This window comes from Myotis myotis, unplaced genomic scaffold, assembly GCF_014108235.1.
Source record: "Myotis myotis isolate mMyoMyo1 unplaced genomic scaffold, mMyoMyo1.p scaffold_m19_p_17, whole genome shotgun sequence".
NCBI lineage: Eukaryota > Metazoa > Chordata > Mammalia > Chiroptera > Vespertilionidae > Myotis > Myotis myotis.
Window position 1 is genome coordinate 32,429,791 of NW_023416321.1, and position 26,712 is coordinate 32,456,502.

Consider the following 26,712-nt stretch of genomic DNA (forward strand, 5'->3'; position numbering starts at 1 on the left):
AGAAGAGATGTATGTGTCAGGCTTCCTGGGCCTTGTCAGCAATACAGTGACATTGAGAAGGGGCTTGGGAGTTTGCTACCCTGTAGTTCTAGACCTGGAAAAGAGGGGGAAATGAGGCTTTGAGGTGGATGAACAGTTGGGTTTCTGGGCTCTCACGCTTGGACTTCATGTTTCACTGCCATCTATTGCACTGACCTTGTTGGGACAGTGAATGCTGTAGCACCTATAACTGTTAAATATAATTGATTTCAGAGAGGAAGAGAGAGGGAGAAACACCAACAATGAGAGAGAATTGTTGCCTCCTGCACATCCCTCACAACGGATCGAGCCCGCTACCCGGGCATGTGCCCCGACCAGGAATTGAACCGTGACCTCCAGGTTTATAGGTTGATGCATAACCACTGAGCCACACCAGCCAGGATTATTAGTTGATGTGTCCAGCATACCTTATGGTCCTGAAGTTCACATCCCATTTATCTCCCACCTCCTTTCCCTTCAAAAAAGCACCATCCACCTGGCCATTGCTTGTGTGTTTTTTTTTTTTTTCCAAAACACCATTTTAATAAGGAAACAACAGAAATAGAAGATTATTCTCTGGCTGGAGGCCAGACTGCATATGATACATTACATATACAAAGCGGCCTATAACCGGCTCCTGGGCCTCTCTGAGCCCCTGCTCCACGCCAAATTCCTCGACCCTTAGACTTCTCCGCCTCTCCAGAATATGCCTGCCCACTCCCCTTATTCCAAAACAGTAGCCAGGAGGGGAGTCTGGCAAATGGTTGGAGTTAGAGGAGGGATTAGTGGGAAAGGGGATGTTTTAATAGCCAGACTGGCATCAGGAGGAGGTCTTTCTCTCCTCAGCGTAGGGGAGCAGGGGGACTTCCTGCTTTGGTGTGGAGCATGAGTACCTAGGGAACCCCAGCCTTAGCTTGGGTAAGGTCTCTAAACCCCTCACGATCCCCTAGAATTGTTGCCTCCACTGGGAAGGGACAAGAGCAGAACTGTCCATTCCCGGGGCCTTAGAGAAGGACTAGAGGCTTTCTCATGGGCCAGGACCACCCAGAGGTCACTATTGAGAGCAGTTTTGGCCACCGGTGATGGCCCTGTGAGGAGCACCCTGGCGCGCTTTCTGCCATCATGACGTTAACCCTGCTGCACAGAGCTATCTGCCAGCGCTGGATGGTGGTCCCATGGAGAACGGCGCTTGCATTCTGCCTCTGAATTCCAGGCTCGAGGTGCAGGGCGTGAAGGAGGGTCAGGAGAAATGCTGGTTCTTGATGCAAATGCTCCAGCTGTGTTCTGCCCAGAGGCAGATGCCCCCCGACTTGGACCCAAGGAAGGGCCCTAAGTGGGCAGTGGAACCAAGAAAATAGGACCTGGTGGGCATTGCAGGTGGGGAAGGGCACCACTTCTTGAGAGATTAGTGGTGTCTCTTCCCGGGTGGTATGTACAGGAGGTGGAGGGACAGCAGGAAGCTGGGAGCCCCGCTGCTGGGCTGTGACGCAGGGCTGAGCTGGCTTCCCCCACCTAGATGGACACTTCATATTCTCTCATCTCCTGCAAAGGAAAGAGACTGCTGGGAGTTGGAAACTTGCGTAAAGTTTGCCAGCCCGTAATCCACCTTCCCAAGGAAAAGGAAAAGAGCAAGAGGACTTGATAGGGCCCTCAGGGGTACCTGCCCAAGGGAGCATAGCATGGGTGCTGGGTAGGGTGTCAAGGCCGGCCTGGGTACTTACTCCAGTCTCGTAGGTTGGATTGTCAAATGCTGACTCCACGGTGATCCGGTCATAGGCGCGGGGTCGTGTTCCGGGCAGCTGCCTGGGGCTTTTTCCCTGGAGCCTGTGGGACAGAGTAGCCTGTGAGTAGAGTGCGAGGCAGGAGTGAGGCAGGTGTGCAGGGTAGGAAGGGAAGCCGGCCTCACCTGGAGAAGTAGAGGTACACACCTCCCACCAAGAGCGCCACTGCCACCAGTGGCAGGAAGATGGCAGCTGCAATGTGGGCAGCATCCAGGGTGCTGGAGGCAGCAGGTGCCTTGGCAACTGAAAGCACAGAGGGTGGGATTGGGGCAGAGGTCCCAGTCACTGAGAGCCCACAGCCCCTCACCTCTGCCCAGGGAAATCCAGCCAGCAGCTCCTTCCGGCTGGCTGGGGGCAGGGAAGGAGCTGCTAGTCCCAGACCTCTCTCTTTATCAATCCACCCTCCTTGGGGAACCCAATGGCCTGGGATCTATGAGAACCAGCGGAAGAGACTACTTCCCTGGCCCTCCAGCGTGGGGGCTCACCATCCAGGCTGCGGCCGCTGTAGAACCCATCCAGAGAGGCTGGAACAAGAGGGGAGGGCCAAGGGCAGTGGTTGAGTCCAACAGGCCTAACCACTAAGGCAGGGGGTGGGCTGATCATGGGGAGGTTTTGTCCATGAAGAACCCACCCCAGCATTTGTCTTGGTGTCGCCAGGTCAGGAAAATCGGGCAGAGACTGGGGAGACCAAGGGTAATATGAAGAGAGAGTGGGCAGTGGGTTCTGGTTCTCAACATTTGACCTCTTTGCCAGAGCAGCCCTATGAGCCAGGCAGAGGGTTTAGGGGGGCAGACGACTCACCAGCCCTGCAGATGGGTGGGGGGTCACTCCAATGTGAGGGGTTCCCGGGTACACACTTGATGCTGGCCTGGCCCTTCAGCACATAGCCGGGGGCACACGAGAAGTGGACAGTAGCCCCCGCTGGGTGTAGCCGCTTTTCAGGACTGCAGGCGCCATTCTCGGGGGCACTGAGGCTATGGCATGGCTTGAGCTGTTCCACTGCAAAGCAGGCGGAGCCTAGTGAGGGTGCCACGCCCCTCAGGCAGCATCTTTTTCTCCTATCAGAGGCTTCCCCTGCTACCCATTTGACACTTACGGAGACATTTGGGGGCCCGGTCGCTCCACTTGGGGCTGCTGGCTTGGCGGTCATGGCAGGTGAGGATGGCACTACCCGTCAGCACAAAACCCTGGTCACAGATATACTGCACCGTGGCTCCCACGGGGAACTTGGGGTTAGATATGAGGCGTCGGCTGTGCTCCACATCCCCAGGGTCATGGCAGGAAGTTACTATGGGTGTGTGGGGGGAGGGTGATGGGGAGGAAGTAGCTCAAGTAGAACTCAACAAAAGCCGGTCCTCCCTGGCGTTGTGCCAGGCAGCCAACATCTTCATGCCAGGGAGCTTTACCCTCTAGTTATCTGTCACCACCATTTTGCTGGTGTATCCCTACCTCTGTCCCCTTCCAATCCATGAGAGTCAACAGACACTGATTGGTGGAATTTAATTAACAAGCTGATGAACAGAGTGGATCCAGAGATATGGAAGCATGGAACAGAGAGGAATCTCGGAGGGAAGGCGGGGGAGATGATCAAGCAAAGAACTTGTATGCATATACTAGGTCTATGCATAACCCATGGACACAGACAATAGGGTGGTGAAGGCCTGGAGTGGGGGGTGGGGTGGGCTGGAAGGAGTCAATGGGGGGAAAAAGGGGACATATATAATACTTCCAACAATAAAGATTAAAACAACAACAAACAAACACCGATTGGCCAGCTACCAGGACCAAAATACTTGGAGTACTTGGTAGATAACTATGGAAAGGTATTGTCCCATTTCCCAGATGAGGAAACCGAGGCTATGAAAGGTGGAAGAACTTCAAGGATACCAGCTAGTAACAGTTGGAGTGTGGTTCATAGTCCAAGAGAGAGGCTTGTAGGTTGCATTGGGGAGGGACATATGGGGAACAGGTACACTCACCCCTCTGGCAGGAGGGCAGGTCCTCACTCCAGGTTAGGTCCCACTGGCACATAAGGATACTGGATCCCACCACCTGGTAGCCAGGGTAGCACTGGTAAGTGACGACAGTGCCATGCACCAGCTCAGGCTGTGACGGGCTCTTCCAGCCATTGGGGATCTCAGGCAGCTCTGGACACGTGTCATTGCGGGGCACCTCTAGGGGCACAGGGGCAAAAGATGTAGACCCTCAGCCAGCACCAGAGTAACTGTGCTAGCCTCCCCTCTCCTGAGGACACTCGGCTCCTGCCAGTTTGGCCTGGGCCTGGCCTGGGCCGGCTCAGTGATTCTCCCCACTCCAAAGTGTCCCTCCTTACTCGTCCCTGACATGACTGTCTCCTTGATTCCTGGTTTATCATCTAGGCTTTGACCTTAGCTCCAAATACATGTTGGCCAGTTTCTCGGTCCTGAGAGATGGGCCGGGTAAAGTGGGGGAAATTGTCACTTCTAGTGAAGATGACCAGAAAGGTAGAATAGAATACTTTTCCTTAGTTCCCTACTTTTGTTACGAAGTTCTGCCTGCTGCCCACCAAATCTCTCTTGCTGCGACAGAAGGTCCCTTTCTCCCCCTGGGCTCTGGTGGAAGATGGAGAACAAGGCTAGCTTCAGGTGATGCCCAGAGTGTTTTGAGCTTTCCCTTGTTAGGCTCCTCATCACCCTGGCCTCTCTGACTTGCATGTTTTGGGGTCTGCATTCTAGCATCCCTTCTCCCTCAGGCACAGGGTGGGGCAGGGGCAAACTCACCAAAGAAGTGGATGACAAAGCCCTGCTGGTAGCCCAGCACCGAGGTCCCAGGGTCTGACTGGAACTGGATGGTGACATCAGCCATGGAGGTAAAGAGCTTGAAGTGGCCTCGGGGCCCAGAATACTGGCCCAGAACCCGGGCTGTCAGGTCATCCCCATCATAGAAGGTAAGTACATCACCGGGGCCTATGCGCAGCCTATGGAGGAGGACTGTCAGGGAGGGTGGGTCTGGGGACCCCAGGATGGGCTGGGCAAGAGATGTCTCCATGGCTTAGGAGCTGGCTTGGCCGAGCCCAGTGGGCACTTACACTCGGACGTCCAGCATGATGCGCTTGTCCTCCTCCACGTGCACGCCCCAGATGCAGTCTTGCCCACGGCCATAGGGCTCCGGCCAGTTGGGGGAGAGCACCACGCCGGCTGAGTCTGTGATCTCCCCGCTGCACACAGCTGGAAGGCAGGGGAGGCCCGGGAGGCACGTCCCCTCCGCATTCCCCCCAGTGCCATGTCCTGGAGCTGCCATCTGCCCCCAGGAGTGCCTATCCATTGCTGGGAGTCCCCACCTTTTCCTCGGGGAAGCTTGCATGACACGTCACTGGGACCCTGCGGCCCCAGGTTCTGTGGCTGCTCCCTGGTGCCCACCCTGCTCCCTGCCCTTGGCAGGCCCACCTCTGCTTGTGCCTACTGACCTCGGCAGGCGGGCTCTGTCTCATTCCACTGAGGGTCATGGGGGTCAACACACTCAATGATGATGGAGCCTTGCTCTAGGGTATAGCCAGGGTCGCAGCTGAACTCCACGGTGGTACCCACAGGGTAGGAGGGTGCACTGCTGCTGAAGTTGCCGTATTTGACAAAGGGCTCATAGCAATGGCCCTGCTGGAAGGCTGTAAACCACAGGGCCGGGCTCAGCCTTCACTGGGTCAAACGGGGCAAACGTCCTCCTAGTTCCCTTTCTAGGGCTTTCCTCGTCCTGACTACAAATGTCTCTCCTGGGCTTGGAGCAGGGGGCAGGAGCAGCCCAGAGCACCCATCCCTATTATGCTCAGGAGGCTGCCCTGATCACCGTTATATTTCTAGCACCCAATTTTGTGCTTAGTACATAGAAGGCACTCCATACATGTTTTGAATGAATGCATGCCTGAGTGGTTCTAGAATGTCTCTTGTAGCAATTCTCCTCCCCTAAGAATTGGGCCTTTTTTTGCTCTTCAAATTCTAGAGAATTCATTCACTTGGACCAGAGGGCCTGGGTCCAGGCAGGGGTCTCCTGCAGATGGGGTAGGAATCCTGGACTTGAAGGAAGGAATGGAGAGAGAAGGCCTTGGTGCCAGGTGAGCAAGGGCTGAGTTGGAAGGAGTGATGATGGCATGGAGGGGGAGGGTATGAGAGAAGAGACCCTAGGCCCAAGCCCCCGCTCTAGCCCCTCACCCCTGGGTAGGCCCCAACAGGCTCACCCTCATAGCGCAGGGCCATGCCTGCAGCTGCCCCGCTGCTGTCAGTGCTGAGCTCCACAAAGAAGTGTCGGCCAGAGCTGAGCAGGCCCTCGATGGGCAGGTACTCCACCTCATAGGAATCATACACGGGCGGGGCCTCCACGTTGTCCCCATTGCGGATGATGAGCCTGGGTCAGCAGAGTGGCAGCTGTGTGTCTGGTTGCTGCCCCGGGTGGGGTGTGACCCATGCTTGTGTGCTGTCCCTCCAGGAGGGTATTGCCAAGCCAGGTGCTCCCCTCCCACCAGGACATGCCCTCACCTGTCGTCGTCCTCTGCCAGGGAAACCTTCTCAAAGTGCAAGTGCAGTCGCTGGCTCTCGGGAGCTTCCAGCAGCCAGTGGCAGGTGAGGTTGTTGCTGTAGTTGCCCGGGAAGCCAGGGGAGACAATGCGGCCGGTGGTGGCATTGCGGATCACTCCGCCACAGGCAGCTGGGAGACAGGGCCAGAACTGTGGGCAGGGCCCCCTGGCTGGAGCCCAGGCAGCCTACCAAGCCTTCCGGCTTTTCCCAGCTCTGTGCCCTGTGCATGGGGCAGCGGGGATCTTTGCCTTCATGGTGCTGAAGATCAACCCTTTGCCCCTGTAACCCTGCAGCTCCAGGCAGCCTGGACTCCAGAATCTGCCTCCTCACCGTTCACCTCTGGGACTACTCATATGCGACTCCCTTGAGTGTGGTAGCTCTGCCATGGCCTGGCTGTGTGGCCCTGGAGGAGTCACTTTCCTTCTCTGCTGACTCCTCCGGGAGGCCTTCCCTGACTGCCCCCCAGGTGGACTTTATTAAAGCCTCTTACCCAGGCTCCAATCTTCTTGGGTGTATCTACTACTTCTACCTCATGCCACTTCCTAAAACCAGTTACTGTTTGGATATGTCCCTTAACTAGGATCCCCTGGGGTGGGGGCCAGTCTTCTCAGGCCAGGCACAGATTGGTGTTCAGTATTTGTTGAATCAAATGATTGAATCAACGTAAAAGGGGGGTAGGACTAGATCAGGGATGACAAACATGGTGTGCATGCCAGTCACCTCCAAATTCTGTGCCCTGAGTAGACAGGACTAGTCAGGTGATGGCCTCGAACACTCAGAAATAGCATCACTGCCACTGTCATTCCCGGGTTGACCCTTGAGGGCCTTCCCAGCACTGCCTCCTCTGGCCTGGGATGGTCCTCTTTCCCGAGGAGAGGCTGAGCAGCTCACTTGTCCCCATCACTAAGGACGGCTCAGTCCGTTGGCCTTAGACTCCCAGCTGCTAAGTGGGGCCAGTGAAGCGGTCTCGGGCGAGAGGAGTGTGGCTGGTTCAGGCAGCACTTTCCTTTCCCAGACAGAGAGCTTCGGACCCTACCAGCTCGCAGGGGCCCTGCTGCCAAGACACAGCGCCTTTGTCTCTAAATGTTCAAGACAGCAGAATGTTTTCCCCGAATAAACCTCGTGCGGAGGGGGTTGTGGTGAGTTTCCTCTCCGCTTCTCTGCAGAGAGGGCAAAGCTACCGTTGGCTTGTTCTCAGAACAGAATGCCCTCAAATCTGATCGTGCCCTGTCCTGCACTTACATTCCTCCGTGGTTCCCTGTGACCCCCGGACAGAGTCCAAGCTAAGATGGCATTCAGCCCTGTATGAAACTGATTCTGGACTTGGCCTCAGCCTCTGCTTATTTCCCCTCTTCTTTAGGCCCAGCTCACCGAGTCCTCACCGTAGCACGCGGCTTCGTGCCTCCGCACCTCTGCACGTGCTGTCCCAGGAATCCACTCCACCTCCCTGGGCTGACATTCTTGTAATCCTTCCAAGTCATCTCCTTGGGAAGCTTTCTTTGACTCCTTCCTCATTTTGGAGCAGCCTGCCCTCCCCCCCCCCCAACCCCCGTGCCTCCCGTGCCCCCCGTGGGTCCCCCTTGCACTCTGACTTTGTCCCCTCCCAGCCGTGTCTGCCCTGAACGTGCCGAGCTGCTTGCTGGTCTCACTAGACAGCCCATGCCTGGCTCATTCACCTCTGCTTGTGCCTGGCACCCAGGAAGAGTGTATAGAATGGAATAAGGTTCAAAAGCCCAAGCTAAAAGAAAGGAAAAAAGCCCAAACCGCCTTTCATATTGCAAACTAAACACTCCATCTTTTTCCTGCCAGCAGAACTTGGGAGTCTCCTTCCACTCTCGCCCTTTCTCTCATTCCTGTCTCTGGAATCTCTTCCCTCCTCTTCATTTCCAAAGTCACTAAGTTCAAACCCGCTTGCCTGGCTGGCCTCCCAGCCTCTGGACTCCACCTGATTTGGCTTTCCTGGGGAATAGTTCTGAGCGCCTCTCGCCTCCTCTCCAAAACTTAAACAGCTCCCACCCCAGTAATTTGGCTGATATTCAAGGCCCTCCCTCTGTCTTCTTCACAAGCCTCAGGCCTCAAATACTCCCTTACCTCTCCTCTGTGTCACTGTCCACTGAAATGTCAAACCTTCAGTGCCACTTCCTCCAGGAAGCCTTGTGAATGCCCAGCTAAGAATGACCGCTTTCTCGCCTCCCAGGTCACTTATGTCTCTTCACTGGTACTTTTTACTTCCTGCTGTGAAAGTTGATGACTCACATGCTTTCTTCTTCCCCCATTTCCTGGAAGGGTGGGCCCTTTGAGGGCACAGTCCCTGTTTAATTCAGCTCTATATACCTGTGGTGCCTGTATATAGTAGGTGCTCACTAAGTGTGGGTTGGATGAATGCCACTGACATGTGAAACCATTTTCGGGCTTCCTTATGGAGAGCCTGTGAAGGGACTACATAGTAACAGAAAACAAAGATGAGCCCCCCTTCTCTCCGTTCAGCACGGAGTCCCCTGGGGCCACTCACCAATGCAGATAGGCTCCTGGGAATCCCAGAAGGGTTGAGTGGCGTTGAGACAGGTAAGGAGCCTGGCACCCTTCAGCTGGTAGCCAGTGGCACAATGGAAGCGGGCACTGCCTCCTGGATGGAGGCTAGTGACAGTCACAGCTCCATAAGCTGGACGTCGGGGAAAGTGGCAGCTCAGGAGATAGGCTGCAGAGAAAGAATGGGTGACATTGTGTGTGTGTGTGTTGGTGCTGAGGGGGTTGTTGGGTCATAGCCAGGGCAAAAGGGGTCGGCCCCAGCCTGCCTGGTGGTGTCACTTGGGGCCAGAGGAAGCATCAGGAGTTCCAGAAAAGAGACTGATCCCTTCCCCAGCAGCCTGGGTGCCGTGGCTTGGGTTGTGGTCCCAGGTTTCGAACTTTTAGGCAGGTTACTTGACCTTTCTTTGTCACAGTTTCCTCATTTGTTAGATGAGGTTAAAGCCCAGCTACAGGGTTATTGTGAGAATAAATGGGGGTAGTGTTTTATTCAGCTTGGTATCCCTGGAATCTTCAAAAAATATTACTGAAAGACTTGAAGGTGTGAAAGCACTTGAAACAGCGAAAAGCCTATACTAATGTATCTATATTATTTTTCCCATAGGGGACAAATATGAATTGCGGCAGGAAAGATTGAAGCCAGACAGTAAAAACTTTCCCAATGTTCATTGAGAAATGCTAAAAAGCTCAATGGCAAGGTAGTGCACTTTTTAAAAAACAGGATGGGCAAGGGTGGGAAGATAAGGCATGCCTTCAAGGAAGTTGGGGGCGGGACAAGTTGCCCTAGGAAACTTGGTAGCTTTTAGATTTGTCATACCAAATACAACCAAATGGTGGCAGCAAATCCTACAAAACAGCCTGGCCAATTCCAACTCCGGGCCAAGCTGGGGTGGTAGCTAAAATGGGGGTCAGGGCTTGGGTCTGAGCGGGGGAGAAAGATCTGGAGGGGTCAAGGAGAGAGGCTGAAAGAAAAGCCTTGGGCTACAGAGTCTGAAGACCCCTGAGGACCGGGGGGAGGGATGAGGACTGACCACTCCTGGGTTTTGGGATGGGAGGGTGACCCCTACTGATGGCACCAGGTGGATGGAAAGAGAGGTTCAGGCAGGGACTCTGCGAGCCTCCATGGGCCTTTGTGTGAATGTCAAAAGGAGGTGCCTCTGGGCTGACCAGGGTCCAGAATCAAGTTGAGTGATTTTTTTCACCTGTTCTGGCCTTAGGTCTTGAAAGGGGGAGGATGATACCTACTCTTCCCTCTCTCACAGGGTTCTTTTAAAAAATATGTTTTTATTGATTTCAGAGAGGAAGAGAGAGGGAGAGAGAGATAGAAACATCAATGATGAGGGAGAATCATTGATCAGCTGTCTCCTGCATACCCCATACTGGGGATCGAGCCCACAACCTGGGCATATGCCCTGACCAGGAATCAAACCCTGACCTCTTGGTTTACAGGTCGATGCGTAACCACTGAGCCATGCTGGCTGGGCTCTCACAGGGTTCTTAAGAGAATGGCCAATGAATGATTACTTGTGATTGGCAGACAGTACAGGGCAGGGCTTAGGAAGTGGGCTCTGGGGTCAGATGGCCTGGATTTGAACATAGGCTCCGCACTTGCTGTGCCACCTTGGGCAAGTTACCTAACTTCTCTGTGCCCATTTCCTTGTTTATCCATCCATTTAGAAGATTACATACAATGTTGTTACATGAGAGGTTAAATGAGAGGACAGATGGGCAGTGCCTGGCACAGAACAAATACTGAACACACCAGCCTGCTGTTGTTTATAATCTTGATTAATAAAAACACCTCACATTGGAATTCACCTTCTAGCTTCTAAAATGTCTCCATACTCTTCTTACTTGATGTCTACAACATGCTTAGGAGGAAGGCAGGCAAGGTAGGGTTATTAATTCATTTTCAGCTGAGGGAAATGAAGGTTTAGAGAGACTGAGGGACTTGCCCTGATCACACGGCCAATAAGGGGTAGAGTGGGCCCTTGAGGCTTCTGGCCATAGAGCCCACTTGCTATGCGTCTCCCCTGTCCCACCTGCTTCCCCAGGTGAAGTAGAGACCTGGGCTTAGGAGGCAGGGAAACCTGAGAGTAATAGACAAGGCTGACCTGAGTGGCTGTTCAGGGCAGCCACTCACAATGATCCGGGAAGACACTCTCGGCCAGGGTGGGATGGGGAAAAGGGTGTGGGGCACTTTACCCAGAGTGGAGAGCGTGGTATTCAGGGAGTTCTAGGCCATGAGCCAATGTCATGCTCATCACTTACATCTTCTCTGTGAGTTCTTGTCACAACTCTGGGAAGGGAGGTCCCCCTGCTCCACAGATTAGGAAACTGAGCTGGGATGAGGTGAGAGCAGGATGCTGGGGGCAGATGACAAAGCCCCCGGACTTCACAGTGGGTAAAGTGCCACTTTGCAGGACGAGCTTCCTCCTGTTGCCATGACGACTGTTCCCGGAGTGCCTTCACCACTGCAATCTGTTGAGCTATTTTCTCCCTGGTGTCTGTTTCTGGAGCCAAGTCCGGTGCCAGGAATGCTCAGGAGGGAGGAGGGGGGTGCCTGGCAGGGCTCCCTGCCTCCTCACCCTGCCTGAGGCTGTGGGAGGGGAGTTGGGACTTGGTTCTGCAGTTGAGGCCTTTGTGGGGCCCCATCTTTGTGATCTCCAATATTATCTTGGACAGGTCCGGCAGGAGTGTTGGTACTGGGTCCCTTACCTCCTCTGCTGGCACCTTCTTTCTCCAGCCCAGGGAGACACGTGTGTGAGCACATGCTCTTCCTGTTCCCATCTCTGGGATCAGGGCTAATTACAGCCTATAATTAGGGGAATTACACTCATTAGGGAAAGAGCTGATCATTGACAAAAACTGGGCTGAGGAGGGAGGGCTTCTGGGAGCTGAGAAGGAGGCAGCACTGGGCTAGCTCTCCTGGCCCCTCCATAGCGTTTGTTCCCGTGTCAGGGCCCCAACTTGCTGCCTTTCAGCCACCTTTGTCTGGCCCAACAGAGAGGAGGTCCGGGTTTTTGTGCAAAGGAATTTGCAGCAAGAGAGAAGGTTACCATGGCGTGAAATTATGCCTGCTGTTTAGGAGGATTGATGAGCCATTAGGGAGGCTGACTGGGCTGCCTAGATGCTCACCCTTTCCTTAGCTGGCCTCTTGCCTCTGCCAAGCCCCCGGCCCGCCCCACCACCAAACCCCTGCTGCCACGCCAGACTGTTCCCCCAGTTTGGGTGGTGAGCTCCGGAAGGGGTGAGTGCTCCTCAGGTGGGTTCCAAGCATCTGCATCTTCAGAGGAGTGCCTGCCCTCCTCCCTAGGCTGCGGCCCCCCACAGGGCCGAGGAAGTGGTCCGTGACAATTCAAAGCAATCCTGTAACTGTTCACACCAATTATTTCCCCATTAGCATTCCCCAATCTAAACCGGTTATCCTGCTGCAGCAGTGCAAGAGATCAAGAAGACTTTGCCTGGAGGAGGGGGCGCCAGGAGGGATGCTGATGGGAAGGGGTACAGTTCCAAGCCCCTTCTCCCTTTCCCATCCTGCTAGCTCTTTAATACTAGTTTCTGGTTTCTTCATGGAGCATGTGCTAAGCACTGGACATGCACCATTTTGTTTAATCCTTATCATGACTTTGTGGAGTGTTTTGGTCTCATCTTGCAGCAGAGGAAAAGGAAAGTTAAAGAGGTCAAGTGACCTGTCCAAGGTCAATAGCCAGTAGGGAAGAGATTCAAACACAGATCTGCCTGGTCTGTGATTTTATCATTACACTAGAGGCCCAGTGCATGAATTCGTGCACTGGGCCAGTGTGTGTGTGGGGGGAACAAGGGGGGAAGGGAGGGGCTGAGGGCGATTGGCTGGCAGGCCCTGCCTCCTATTGGGGTGGGGGGGCCTGATTGGAGGAGGGGCTGGCCAGGGGGAGGGGCCGTGGGTGGTAGCCTCCTGCCTTGCCCCTGATCGGAGTGGGGAAGGGGCATCGGGGGCAGGCCTTGTGTGGGGGAGGGGCCATGGGGGGTTGGCAGGCTGGCCCTGGCCCCTATCTGGCTGGTTTGCTGGCTGCAGTGGGCGTCATAGCAACTGGTCATTCCAGTCGTTCCAGCTTTCCAGTCGCTAGCTTTTTATATGTATAGATAATGCCACTTCCCTATTTCCTGAGGTGTTCTGAGCTGATTGGGGTATGGGCCAGGGCTAGGGTGGGTTATGCAGTTCAGGAGGGCCAGGCTAGTAGCTTAGCACCTCCACATGGTCACTGAACTTGACCCCTTTGCATTTTGGGAAAGGTTATAATGTTATTGCCTTTTTAAGTATCTGCCTCCCCAGAGATTTTTAACTCCTTGAGGTCAAGGACTAGGCTGGTTCATCTTGATATTGCCAGTATCCAGCACAGGCTTGGCAAAGAGTAGATGCCTAGGAAAAGTATACTGAATGAATTAATAAATGAATGAGTGGCAGTAGGCACCCCTGGGGGTTACCCAGTCCTGTGTCAGTCTCCCTTCCAGACCAGTTCTCTGCAGGTGGAGGAGGGAAGGTTCTGGAAGTGTCAGATGTATACAATACTTACCTCCGGTTTATACAGCTTCACCAGGCGCCTGTGCTGTCAGTTACTAGCCTCTCCCTGTTCCCCGTGCCCCCATGCCGTAATAGCACCAGAGACCCCAGGAAGGTAGCCAGTCTGGGCTGGTTCTTCCTCTGCTGCCTGGGCCTACCTTGGTAGTGGAAATGGAATGTGCCAGGCCCTGCAGGTGGTGGGAGGCTCTGGAACCTCAGGGCTGCTTGGTGGGTGGGGCTTCGGATGACTTGGCCCCTCAGCAGGAAAGACTGGTTGGCCAGGGGCAGCGGGTCAGGTCCCCCCAAGCCCTCCACAGTCACCGTCTCCCCTTCCTGCAGGCTGATGTTCCGGACCTGCCGATGGAATAGACAGCAAAGCAGAGCGGTCAGGCTTTGTCCTGCTGAGTCCTACTGCCTTTAGGTTCCTGCAGGCCCGGGGCCTGGCCAGTCCTCAGTGTCCCTTGGGCACTGGCACCCCCAGGCCATGAGCTAGGCACTTGAGTGCAGGAGGAGGTCATTTTACCTTCCCAGTAATCTTGTGAGATAGGACCTGAAGTTCAAAGATAGTAAGTAAATAATCCAAGGGCACACAGAGATTATTAGCAGAATTAAGATTTGTAAGCATGTTTGTCTCAAAGCTTTTCAACTACACCCGCTGCTTCCTGTCCTTTCACTTCTCTGGGCTCAGTTTTCTCATCTGTAAAGTGGGGATGGAGTAGGTATATTGAACTAGATGGTGTCTGAAAGCCTGGCCAGCATTGTGAGGTCTTATTTTGATTTTAAATTGATTTGAGGGCGGGGGAAGGGGGAGATTTGCTGTTTCACTCATTTATGCATTCATTGGTTGATTCTTGAATGTACCCAGACAGGGGATTGAACCAGCAGCCTTGGCATATCAGGATGGCGCTCTAACCAACTAAGCTACCTAGCCAGGGCAGCGTTGTGAAGTCTTAACCATCAGATCCACGTGCTCAGCTTCCCCTAGACTTCCTCTGTTAGGTGCCTGACAGGCACCCCGCATCTAGTCTGTTTCATACTGAGCCACCCTCTTCCCCCAGGCAGCTGTTCCCCTGGCTCCCCATCTCAGGGGATGACCTCACCATCCACCTGCGTGCCCAAGTCAGAAACTGGCATCTTGCCTCCTCCCTCATCTCCCACATCCAATCAGTCATTCAGTCCTGTCAGGTGGGTCCAAATCTGTTCCCTACCCTTCGTCCCCACTGCCACTTCCCTGGTACCTCACTGTTATTCTCACCTAGATCATGGCAGCAGCCTCCTGGCCAGCCTCCCTGTCTGCAGGGCTTAACCCACTCCACCCTCCACATCAGTATCTCTGAACGACAGCCAGTTCAGTCTCATCCTGTTGCTGATCATGGTGCTTCTGTGTTTAAATCCTCTGGTGGCTCTCCGCTGAGCCCACAAAGCCCATGGTATCTGGCTCAAACTTCTTGCTGTGGCCCTCAAGGCCCTGCCCAACTTGGCCCCTGCTGACTGCTGGCTTTATACCATGAGCCTCCCCATGCCGCAACCATTCTATTCTCTCTTCAATTCTCAGTAACCTCTTTTTCCAGTCCTTCGCTCTGGCTGTCACAGGCCCCTCTGCCACCACCCAAGTCCTCAGGTCCTTAATCCCTGGAGCATCCTTCTAGGCTCCATGCCTCCATTCAGTCAAACAAACATTGACCAGCAACAGCCTCCACCCAGAGGGGAAGTAGCAGTGTGGCCTGCTACAAGGAGCACTGGATTGGGAGCCCAGAAATCTGGGACCTCATCCTAACCGTGTCATCTTGGACAAATATGCTGACCATTTGAGCTTCAGTTCCCTCATCTTCTAAAATGGCCTTTGCTACTCAAATGTGGTCCAGCAGCATCAGCATCACCTGGGAGCTTGTAAGAAATGCAGAATCTTAGACCCACCTCCGATCTACTAAATCATATTCTGCATTTTTTTTTTTATATCTTAGTGATTTTTTTTTACAGAGAAGAAGGGAGAGGGATAGAGAGTTAGAAACATCGATGAGAGAGAAACATCGATCAGCTGCCTCCTGCACACCCCCTACTGGGGATGTGCCCTTGACCGGAATCGAACCCGGGACCCTTCAGTCCGCAGGCCGACGCTCCATCCACTGAGCCAAACCAGCTAGGGCCATACTCTGCATTTTAACGAGATCCCCAGGTGATTCAGAAACACTGATCTACATGATCTCCAGGCTCCCTACCATGTTGCTCTGAGACAGGGCCTTCAAGGGTTAACCACGTGGGCTAGTTAAGTGGCATCCAGTGAGTCACCAAGCCTCCCCCCTCAGTCTTACCTTCCAAATATTCCAGTTGCTTTCTCCTCTCATCCCTTTGTAACTGTCTTGGCTCAGATCTCCCCTATTGTTTCTCACCTAGAGAATGGCCTTCACACCTCCCATTCCCAACGCATCTGCCAGGTCTCAGCTGTCTCAGATCAGATCATGTCTCTCTCCCACCCAAACCCTGTTGGTGACTTCAGATTGCACAGAGCACCAGGTCCAAACTTGCCAGCTCGCAATTGGCCCCAGCGGCTTTGCCAGCCTCATGTACCTGCACTGCAGCCGCAGGCTTTGCCTCACGCCTGCCCTCTGGGTATTTGCCTGTGCAGGACCCTGCCCAGGGAATGCTTTCCTCTCTTCCTTTCAGATCTCAGGGCCATCATCCTCTGCCCCCCCAGCCAGGCCAGTCAGTTCCGTTGCTTTGGGCTCTCCCCACCTGTCCTCTCCCCAGGGTGGCATTTGGGGTCACCACTCCTTCTTCACTGGCATTCTCAGTCAAGATGTGCGGAGAGAGGGAGTGTGTGGGTTGCTGGTGGTGCCGTCCTCCCCAGGTTCCTGTGAACTGAGAAGCCACAGGAGGCTGAACACAGCCATATCCAAGGAGACGGCCGTACTAGGCTCTGGGCCCCTTGGACTGTGGGCACTGAGAACAGATGTGCCCTGAGGACGCCCCTGACTGGGAGAAAAGACCTGGTGGGTCTTTGGGGCGGAAGAGAATGCCAAGAGAGGGTGCTGGGCAGAAACGCCTCCTCCGCCAGGAGCTCTCCACCATGGCACATTTGGGTGGAGGCTGCCTGACCATCTGCTGGTGACATTCCTCAGGGAATTCCTGCCGCAGGCGGAGACTGGATGAGGCCCCTTCAAACTTGGAGATTTTGTGATTCTAGAGTTGGGCAAACAAGACTCACACACGTGGAATCTGTAATTATCGAGAGATGCCAGGCAGCATATAATTCTGCCTTAAGTGGCACCAAATGCGTGCAGCAGGAATCCTCGGGGGAAGTGGAGGAGTTGCCGGCAGAGGAAAGCGCACAGAGCAGGTGGGTCTGAGAGCACGTGGTGGTGGTGGGGGTTGCGGGGGGGCGGGGGACGGTGGACTGGAAGGAGGAGGGACTGGAAAGAGGAGGAGGAAGGGAGGACATCTCTACTGGGAAATTACTCAGGAAGCGAAGGCAGAGAAGTAGAAATGAATTAGCATTTTTTTCTAGTTCCCTTAAACACCCTTTTGACCTCTAGCTTCCAGCTCCTGACCCTGCTGCTTTGCTAGCAGCAACAGCATCATTGCAACAACAATAATTACCATTTCCAGAGCACCCATAACATGCCAAGCCTTTACTATTTATGGATATTATTTCAGCCTCACCACAGTTGTATCAGGTAGGTGGTAAAATCTCCATAAGTAAACAGAGAGGCTAAGGAACTTGCAAAAGGTCACACACAAGTGTTGAGTAGTAGAGTCTTGCTTTGCTGGAGGCAAAAGGCAGCTCCTTTCCTCCCAACCTCGTGGGGCTGTCACCCGCAGATAGACTCCCAGACATCTTTATTCGCAGGCCCCAGGCCTGCCAGGCACAGCAGGGAGTTGGAACTTGGCCTGACTTGGCTTTTTGCAAGATGTTGAGATTTACGTTCCCACCAGCCATCCTTCCCCCCAGAAGCCTGTCAAGCTGGGAAAACTGGGAGCTGAGGCCTCTGGCTCCCTCTGGTCTGGGGAAGGCAATGCCCCCTTAAGCTGGCCTGGCTCCTAGCTCCGCGTGGTGGTGACGGTTGTGATGAGTGCATGGAATTGAGAGGGCCCGGGTTCCCTGGGGATCACATCCACAAGGCGCCCTGCTCTTGGCCAGATTCTGTCTGGTCCCTCAGGTTTCCGACACCTACTTGCAGGCCTGCTGCAGTAGCTGGAATGTAATTTGTCGCTTGTTTGAGGGCCAGGCCTGACAGGAGCCAGCCAGGGCTGGGTGTTGGACAAGGATGGTGATGAAGTCTTGATGCAATTTGCCGGCACCTGAAGAACTTGGGAGACAGATTGAAATGTCAGTTCTGCTCATGAGGACTGTCTTCTCACACCTCTAGCCAGTGACAAGAGCGGAGCTGGGGGCCATGCAGTGGGAAGAGAGAAGCAGAGGGAGATGAGGACAATTCCCATAGGACTCCAGACTCCAAGCCACCAGAGGGTCAGTTCAAGGAAGAAAATGTAGCCACTTTGAGGGGACTGACTCTTTCCTGGATGGGAGGTGGGGAGGACGCAGGTTGCCCTTTGCCATCCCCCAGACCATCAGCCTGACCGCCCTGTCTGTCCCCATAGAAGCTGCCAGTCGGGTCTCCAGAACAGGCCCTAATGATGTGACAGCGCCACAAGTCTTTGCACACAATTGCCTCAGTACAACCCTGCACAGGTGGATGAGCTCAAGGATGACTTGTGTGTGAGCCTCATTCCTAGCACCTGAGCCTCACACCCCCTGCAACTGACCACAGTCCCTGCTCCATTACACTCTCCTGGCCACCGACACACACCTGTGTCCTCTGACATAGGCCCACTTGCACGCACACAGCTCCCTCAAACACATGGCCTGGCACAAGTGCGTCCTCACATCTGTACGCTCCCTCAGGTTCACGTGCTCTTTCATGCCAATAGTAGTATAATCACAATCTCCCCCATGAGTTCAAAAGTTCGTTCACACCCATTATCCTTTCCGATCTCACAAAACCTCCATAAGGGAAGCGGGACAAGCTGTGTTTACTTCAACTCCATAGCAGAGGGAAATGTGTAATCAGAGAAGTGAGAGCTCCTCTTTGGGTCACACAGTAATTCCCAGGCAAAACCAGGACTCCAGGCCAGTGCTCCTGATTCCTGGTCCAGGGCTTTGTCTTTAGGCACAGCATCCCAGCCCCTCCCCCAAACTGGGAGAATTCCAGGTGGGTGTCCTACAGGAGCAGGCAGGGCTGGGCTGAGAGAAGGGGTCAGAGGGGGAGCCCCCCCACCTCCCCTACTGTCCCCACCTGAACTCCCTCTTTGGAAATGCCACCCCCAGGCCAATCTCCTGGGCTAATGGAAGGACAGGGGCTCTTGAGTCCTGGGATCAATCCAAGCTCCATCACTGATAAGTTGAAAGGTCCTTGGGGAAGTCCCATGACTTCTCTGAACCCCAGTCTCATCTGTGAAATAGGATAATCCTGCCACTTCCTGGGGTTGTAAGGATTAAGTTAGATCCTGCCTGTACGGGGCTCAGCACAGAGTGGGCAGAGCATTCACAGGCCTCTTTCCCTTCTTGAGGAGACCTGCACCCTCCTCTGGTAAAGCCATGTCCTTCTCCATGATGATAGCTGGCTGTGGACTCACCCCACCCGCAGGCCTGTCAGGGCTCTGCCTGGGAAGCACTGTGCCTGGGAGCCACCCTCTCCCTGGCCCAGGTTCTGCAGCTGCTGGGAAGCAGGGTCAAGGGCCTGAGGTGCCACTGCCCAGTATGGCCCAGGAGGGAGCTTTCTGAACCAAGGAAAGGAGGCAGACTCAGAGTGACTAGCTGGGAGGGGCCTTCTGTTTCAATCTCCTTTTACAGAGAGGGAAACTGAGGTCCAGAGAAGGTCAGGGGCTGAGCCCAGTCACCAAGACGGGCTGCAGAGCTAGGTAGGACTGGAAATTCAGTTCCAGTTCTGGAGCCTGCAGCAGCCTCTGTGCTCTGTCTGAACGGATGCTCTTTCATAAACTCTTATGGGGTAGGGTCTGCTTTAAGGATGGGGAGAGGGGCCTAAACCTATGGAGCTATAGCTGCCTGTACCCCACTGGCCCCCCTCAAATGAGCCTTCCAGGAGCCAGAAATCTCACCTCTTGATATGGCAGGGAACTAGGTGCTTTGGCTATTTAACTGGCAGCTGGCCTGGCATGAGAGAAGTGTGTTCCAATGGGGCCACCTGGGGCACTAGGGCAGGGACAGTGGGCAGCTGTGCCCAGGCTCCAGATGGTATAGGGAGCAACCAAGCCAGGATGGAGGCTGGCAGTGGGAAGGCTCTTGGAATGCCAAGCACAGTCAGAGGCATGTGCCAGGCCCAGAAAGACCTGGAGCCCCCAGGGGAGACTGGCTGCTTGGAGGGGATGGGACCTATAAAGCCATCATAAAAGGGCTTCTCTGGATCTCTCAAGAAAGAGCCTAGCCCAGTGCCTGAACCCCCGCTGAAGCGGGCAAGACTTCTCTGAGCTGGCCTCCTTGCTGTGGCGGCTCAGACTCCTGGCCTTAGCAAGCACAGATATCTGCAGTGCCCTGAAGGGAGGTGTGGGGCAGGGCATGAAGCAGGGTATGAGGGGCTGTGGTCCAAAGCTGAGCTGTCAGGGATTCTGGAACCCCGGAGGCTATTCCTCATGAGAAGGACATTGAAAGGGTCTTGCCCAGGGCCCCAGACTTTAGCCAAGTTTGCGGTCACATAGCAGGGGCTCAGCATGATGTGAGGCTGACCTGCACAGGGGTGGGATTTGTGGGTCCTTAGGGTGCTCCTTTCTTCCCCTGGCTCCTCCCAACTCCCTTGCCCAGATTCCATCCCTTTTGCTTATCCCTAGCCATCCTCGTGCGTTCATGCAGGGCAGACAGGGGCTAACCCACAATGGGCAGAAGCCACAGACTTTACCCAAGCCTGAAGGAGCAATGGGCTGTCTTCTAGGCCTTCTGGCTGCCTCACCCATCCCACCTCCAATGCCCAGCATGGCCTAGCCCAGCTGCCAGCCCTGGCTGGGCAGGGTGGCCCTGCTCAGGCCTAGCCTCTGGCAGGAGTGTAATCCAGAAGCTCTTAAGCCTACTCCTATGCAATAAAGTCACCGGTGCAAAACTGCTCAGCAGCTTTCAAGGGCCAGTGTACCACATCCGCTACTTTCCAACCCAGACTTGGCTGCTGGCCTCTCTCCTTCAGGTCTCAGAGCAGGTATTGTCACCTCCAGAAAGCCTTCTCTGTCCCCCCAGACTGGAAAAGTGTGCCCCAGCTTGGAATTCCCATAATTCCCTGTGCTTCCCACTCCATTCCCAACGGCACTGAGCATTCTGTGGTCATTGTTTATGACTTCTGTCTCCTCCGCTGACTGTGAAGAGCTATGTTCCCAGCACCTCGCACAGAGCCGGGCACCTAGTAGTCGCTCAAGTTATATTTGTGGAACAAATTCATTCATAAAAACACACATTAGTTAATGATTAACTGAGTGACCTTGGGCAATTCCATTTTTTTGCTGGCCTTGGTTTTTCCACCTAGCTATTTGGTTTTGGTATATGCAGTGTCAGTAATTCTCCAGGTCCCCAAGTGGCCTGTGTAGCCAGGAGGCCCGGGTAGGAGTAGAGATTGCCTGAACTGGCCCTGAAAGAACAACTTTTTATTTCTTTTTAAATCCTCACCCAAGGATATTTTTTCCATTGATTTTTTTTTTTTTTTTTGAGAGAGGAAGAGAGGGCAGGAGGAAGGGAAGGGGAGAGAATCATCGATGTGAGAGAGACCCATAGATTGGTTGCCTCCTACACATGCCCCAGCCAGAGCCAAGGATCAAACCTTCAACCCAGGTATGTGCCCTTGACTGGGAATTGAAATCGTGTCCTTTCGGTGCACAGGCCACTGCTCTAACCCCTGAGCTCACCGGCCAGGGCAGGAACAACTTTAAATCCTGCTTCAGCCTGGATGATTCTGTCCCTTCCCCTCCGACCCTCCCTGCCTTGGCCTCAGACTCTGTCTCCGGCCATCAGTGCTCTCTCCTTGGTGGCGAGGCGGAGGGTGGGGCCAGCATTTGCCTCCACATTTCCTGACGGCAATCCAGGGCTGTGGCAGGTCTTCCTCTCAAGGTTGCCTGGTAACGGCTTTTGCATTTTGATGAAAAAAATGTGGCGGCAGCAAACAACAGACACTGGGCTTACATGAGAGGGTGGGCATCTAGGGTGGGGCTGGTGCCTGGGCCAAGGCTGGGGCAGGCAGAGCCAACATCTTGCTCCTTTGTGGAGAGTACCAGGACTGAGCCCAGCCTGGCCCAGTGGGCTTCAGTGGGGATGGTAGGCTTGGGGGGCTGGTAGAGCCAGCCTAGGCCTGCAGGGGGGCACCCAGCCTGGCATCAGCTCCTCCTACCCCCTTCCCCACACCTGCAACTGGTGTCTTCCACCTGGTGAGCCACAGCCAGTGCCACCTCTCATTAGGTGATGATTTTACATTAATTACCTTAATTAAGCGGCACTGAGTGCTAATGGCTTGGGGGATGGTGGCTTTTCCTAATTACCCTCCCAGTCAGCCCAGAGTGAGGGGCACAGTGTTTTGCGGAGCAGAAGCAAACAGTTACAGAAAGAAGGGGAGGGCCCAGCCGGTGTGGCTCAGTGGTTGCATGTCGACCCATGAACCAGGAGGTCACAGTTCGATTCCAGTCAGGGCACATGCCTGGGTTGTGGGCTCCATCCCCAGTAGGGGCTATGCAGGAGGCAGCCGATAGTTGATTCTCTCTCATCATTGATGCTTCTCTCTCTCTTTCCCTTTCCCCTTTTCTCTCTGAAATCAATAAAAAATATTTCTTTAAAAAAAGAAAGAAAGAAAGAAAGAAGGGAAGGGGCCCACCAGTGGTGGGAGAGGTCCCTCCTCCACAGGGCCTGTCTCATAGACCTGGGCCTGACATCCCCAGGGGAGGGCTGGGGTGCTACCCCAGGACAGGTGTAGCTGACTTTAGGTCCGTACCTAAGGGCTTTGGAGTAGACGGGGAGGTGGCTGGAAGTGGGGAACAGGTAGTGCTGCCCCATTCCCTCGACTCCTCCTCTGCCCCCTTCCCTGTGCCTCTCAGTTGCCTTCCTGACTGCCTTCAACAGTCACCTCCTTCCTTCCTTCATGCGTTCAACTGTCCATTCATTCAGTTAGTCTGTGGAGAACCCATTCTGGGCCCCTTACTCCAAGGCACGCACAGCCTAGCTGGGGAGATGGACAGCTGTAAACAGATAGGTAGAAGGCAGAGTAATAAGACATAGAATGGGGGATGCCCCAGGCTTTGGGAATCAGGAGAGAATTCCCAGAGAAAGTGATCCCAGGGTTGAGTCCTAAGGGAGGGAATAGTAGGATGGCTCTCCCAGGCAGAGGGACCAGCACGTACAATTGGGGCTTGAGGGGGCAGCGGGCTTGGCCCATTCAGTTAGCTGCAAGCTGTTTGTGCAAAGGGGGAGTAGAGAACAGGGGAGGAAGTGTTCAAGATGGGCCCAGAGGACTGGCCTTGATTCTGAGGCACCTGGGAGGTGTGGGGGTAGGATTAATTTCGTTTGGAAAAAGTGACCGCAGTGTAGGTGAAGGAGGGATAGTGAGGACAAGCGTGAGTGGGGTGACCAGTGAGGCGGTCACCACATCATCTCGGGGAGGGATGATGGAGGCTGGAGCATGTAGTGGGTGTGGGATGGAGGGGCCCTGGAGGTTGTGGGGAGTGTCATGGTGATAGGACTTAGGTGTGAGTTGATGGGACTCAGGAAAGAGGGAGAGAAAAGGGCCAAGTTGACCTCATGTTGCCCCAGGGATGCCATCCACATTGCACTGTAGTTGCCCTAGTCCAGGTTTCTGAACAGGGGTCAGTCTCTGAGGAAAGAGTGGGGTGTAAGCAGGTTGAAGGAACAAAAAGGAAGAGCTGGGTTTGGGGCATGTGGAGGTCAAGGAGCCTTTGGCACATTCATAAGGACCTGCAGGCTCAGGTTTTGGGATTAAGAGAGAGTTTGGGGTTTATAAGGGATGAGATGGTCCAAGGAGGTGGGAGCAAGAGGCTGGGGCTGTAGGTCTGACTCCCTCACCAACTGGTCACCCCTCTGATTGTGTGGCCATGACTGTCTTCCCACTTCTGCATCCCAGGAGCCAGCACAGGGCCTGACCCAGAGGAGCTGCTCAGGGAGTATTTGCTGAAGGAATGAGTGAGTGAATAAATGAGTGAATGGCCAAGTAGCCTTGTGCTCTCTCTACTCAGTTACACAGATTCAGACACCCAACCCCCTGTCCACTGAGGCAAGAGCCCCTTCCACAGGTTCTCCTGAGCCCCTGATCAAACCCCTGTGGGAAGAGGAGGGGCACACCACAGCCCCTCTTAGCCTAGGACACCGCTGAGGGGAGCAGTAGCCTCTTTGCTCACTGGTCCAGAACCCAACCATGTTTTAGGCCAATCGCCTAGCCTTGGCCTGAGGAGCCCCACCTCTAACTGATGACCTTGAGCATCCCCCCCTTTCTCCCATAGCAGGTATCTTTCTGGAAAGATAACACACTAGCCCTAGCTTTGCCCCTGCCCAATCCAGGTCACTCACCTTAATTTCCACACCGTAGCCAGGGTAGACAGAGATGTAGTAGAAACAGTCCAGGCCGACATCATGGGGTGAACTGGGGGCCGAAGGGGAGTCCAGAGAGCCCTCTGGGCCTGAGAAATTCCAGCTACAAGGGCCTGAGAGGCAGGAGGAGACACAAGGCTAAGCCCAGCCCTGGAGAAGTGGGTCCAGCCAAAGCTGATGTGTGTGTGTGTGTGTGTGTGTGTGTGTGTGTGTGTGTGTATGTGTGTGAAGCCCACCTCTTGGGATGTCTATTCCCCTATTGAAAGAAGGGGACCACCTTCTCTTGAGCACTTTTGGTGTACAATCTTATCTCAGTTCTCACAATGGCTCAATGAGGGAGGTATTCTTATTGCCATTTTACAAATGGAGGCTCAGAGAGGTTAAAGTTCCAAGGGCCTGGTGTAGTTGCTTCCAATCAGGATTTGAACCCAGGTCTATCTGGTTCCAAACTGCATGCCTCCTGCATCCTGGCCCTTGGTACTGAAGGGCAAGGCCAACTGGCACAGTGATGGAGAGAGGAACTTAGGGCCCCACAGCTCCCCCATATCCAGATCTGCAAGCCAGCAAGGAGCTGACCTGGTGGCTGGACTGTGGTGATGGTGGTGGTGATGATGGTGGTGGTGGTGGTGGTCTCCTCATCATCCCCTGAAGCCGTGGAGGTGGCGATGGTCCCCTCAATCCCAAGCCCTGTGGTCCGGGACATGATCTCTGGAGCCCATGGCCTGCCCATGTCTCCAGGACCCTCTTGGGTTGGAGTCCATGCTCTGCTAGGGGGTGTAGTACCCAGCTTCTCCCCTGGGCCTGTGGTGGGCACTGCCATGCTGGGCCCTGGAGGCAGGGGAGCTGTGACATGAAGCTCAGGGGACTCTGACTCCAGGCTCCAGGGTCCTTCCCTGGACGGGGGCTGAGTGGGTGCTGCAGCTATGGCCGGAGTAGGGCTGGTGAAGACGGGACGGCTGTCCTGGTTGGCCAGGCGGGGAAGGGGACTTGGGGTCTGTGGCGTAGGTGGATCAGGCTGAAAAGGCAGTGCTGGCCTCAGCTCTTCGCCTGTCTCCAGCCCCTCTTGTAGGAACTCCTCGAGCAGTGGGTGGTGGTTGAGCAGCTTCAGGGTGGGGGCGGTTGTGACGAAGTGGATGCCTCGTTCTGGCTGCTCAGGTGTGGGGGCTACTGTCCACTCCCCATCCGTCTCCTCGATGCCTGGGGCCTGACCTTCCGCCATGGTTGGGGCCTCTGAGGAGAGTCCTGAAATAACAATGGATGATCAGAGGTGTGCCCCTGCCCCGGGGAGAGCAGCATCACGCTCAGTCCAGGCAGTAGGAGATTCATCTGTGGAGTGCGCTCACCACTGAGAATCACGGAACCGCAGAATTTCAGAGCTGGACATAAGATGATATCACATACTTCGAGAATGGCACATGAGCCGTGGCTGGTTTGGCTCAGTGGATAGAGCATCGGCCTGCGGACTGAAAGGTCCTGGGTTCGATTCCGGTCAAGGACATGTACCTTGGTTGCGGGCACATCCCCAGTGAGAAGTGTGCGGGAGGCGGCTGATCGATGTTTCTCTCTCATCGATGTTTCTAACTCTCTATCTCTCTCCCTTCCACTCTGTAAAAAAATCAATAAAATATATTAAAAAGAAAACAAAGAATGGCACATGAGCTGTCCTCTCCCCTCCAGCACTAGAAGTGGACATTACTATCTATTATTGCACCATTCCCTGTTCTGTTCTCAGATTCAGCCTCGGACTCTTTCTCAATGCAGCACTCCAGGCAGCCATGCTTAATTCCTCAGACCGATGACAAATAAATATTTGCCATGCCTAATGTAGCTCACAGGCTTATTGGACTGATGAGCAAACAGCCAAAGAAAGGAGGCAACTTGCTCAAACTCTATGACCAGTCGGTTGACCTGAGAGGATACCCTTAGCAAGAGTGCCATCGCCCACCACAGTGGCTGTTCTGCCTGAGATAACAGTTCATTTTTGTTCTCAATGAAGCTGCTGGTCACTAGTCTCAGTAAATCGTCATATATTTGGAATTTTATTTTAGACCAGAGGCCCGATGCAAGAAATTTGTGTAAGAGTAGGCCCTCGCAGCCGCGGGCTGGCTGCCTCGGTCCCTCCCTCGCAGCTGAGGTGGCTGCAGCCACGACTTGGTCCGGAAGGCCGTTGGGTCTAATTCGCATATTATGCTTTTATTATCATAGATTCCATTGTGTGTTTCATTGTCTCATTGTCCCATTTCTCTCACTTCTCAATCATTTCTTTTCTCTCTCTCTCACTATATCTATATCTATATATATCTATATATCTCTATCTATCTATCTATCTATTTATCTATCTATCTATAATTTGCCAGCTCTGAGAAAGCTGGGAGGAAATTTTGATTCTAACATCTCTCAAAATGGCTGCAAGAAGACTTGAAGGGAAACAGCCAGGGCGAGATAGTTTGCAAGGAGAAGGTTGGCTCCTCTGCGTGTCTGGTGGTGGGTGTCATTCCACAGGCTCACACCCACCCCATGGATTGGCAGGCGTGAGGAAGCGGCAGATGGCTTACATTCTGTTCAGGAGACTATGGCAGCTCTGATGTGTCAGACAAATGAGAGCAGGGAGGAAATTGGGGTGAGGAAGGTGGGTACAGGTCAGAGGGCTTTCCACTCCTCTGGGTTTTGATGCCTTAAAGCCCCGAGAAACCAAGAACAACTCCTATCTCCCGAGACGCC

The 26,712-nt window shown here is 54.2% G+C and overlaps 1 protein-coding gene across 2 annotated transcripts in view; it reads right to left on the bottom strand.

The window, feature by feature from the left end:
* Positions 1-529: 529 nt before the first annotated feature.
* Positions 530-26,712, bottom strand: part of SEZ6 (seizure related 6 homolog) — a 45,138-nt gene continuing 18,955 nt past the window's right edge. Inside the window, exons 2-17 of one of the 2 annotated variants that reach the window (XM_036341944.1) lie at positions 24,568-25,233; positions 23,971-24,104; positions 13,571-13,766; positions 8,856-9,041; positions 6,305-6,473; positions 6,007-6,173; positions 5,245-5,439; positions 4,867-5,005; positions 4,559-4,755; positions 3,779-3,973; positions 2,896-3,087; positions 2,601-2,798; positions 2,285-2,323; positions 1,925-2,042; positions 1,740-1,842; positions 530-1,560 (exon numbers count right to left, since the gene is read on the bottom strand). In XM_036341944.1, the coding sequence (XP_036197837.1) occupies positions 1,531-1,560; positions 1,740-1,842; positions 1,925-2,042; positions 2,285-2,323; positions 2,601-2,798; positions 2,896-3,087; positions 3,779-3,973; positions 4,559-4,755; positions 4,867-5,005; positions 5,245-5,439; positions 6,007-6,173; positions 6,305-6,473; positions 8,856-9,041; positions 13,571-13,766; positions 23,971-24,104; positions 24,568-25,233 (2,924 nt within the window). In that variant the 3' untranslated portion in view covers positions 530-1,530. Of the gene's footprint in view, positions 1,577-1,739; positions 1,843-1,924; positions 2,043-2,284; positions 2,324-2,600; positions 2,799-2,895; positions 3,088-3,778; positions 3,974-4,558; positions 4,756-4,866; positions 5,006-5,244; positions 5,440-6,006; positions 6,174-6,304; positions 6,474-8,855; positions 9,042-13,570; positions 13,767-23,970; positions 24,105-24,567; positions 25,234-26,712 lie in introns of both variants that reach the window. The other variant, XM_036341943.1, reaches the window with a different exon arrangement.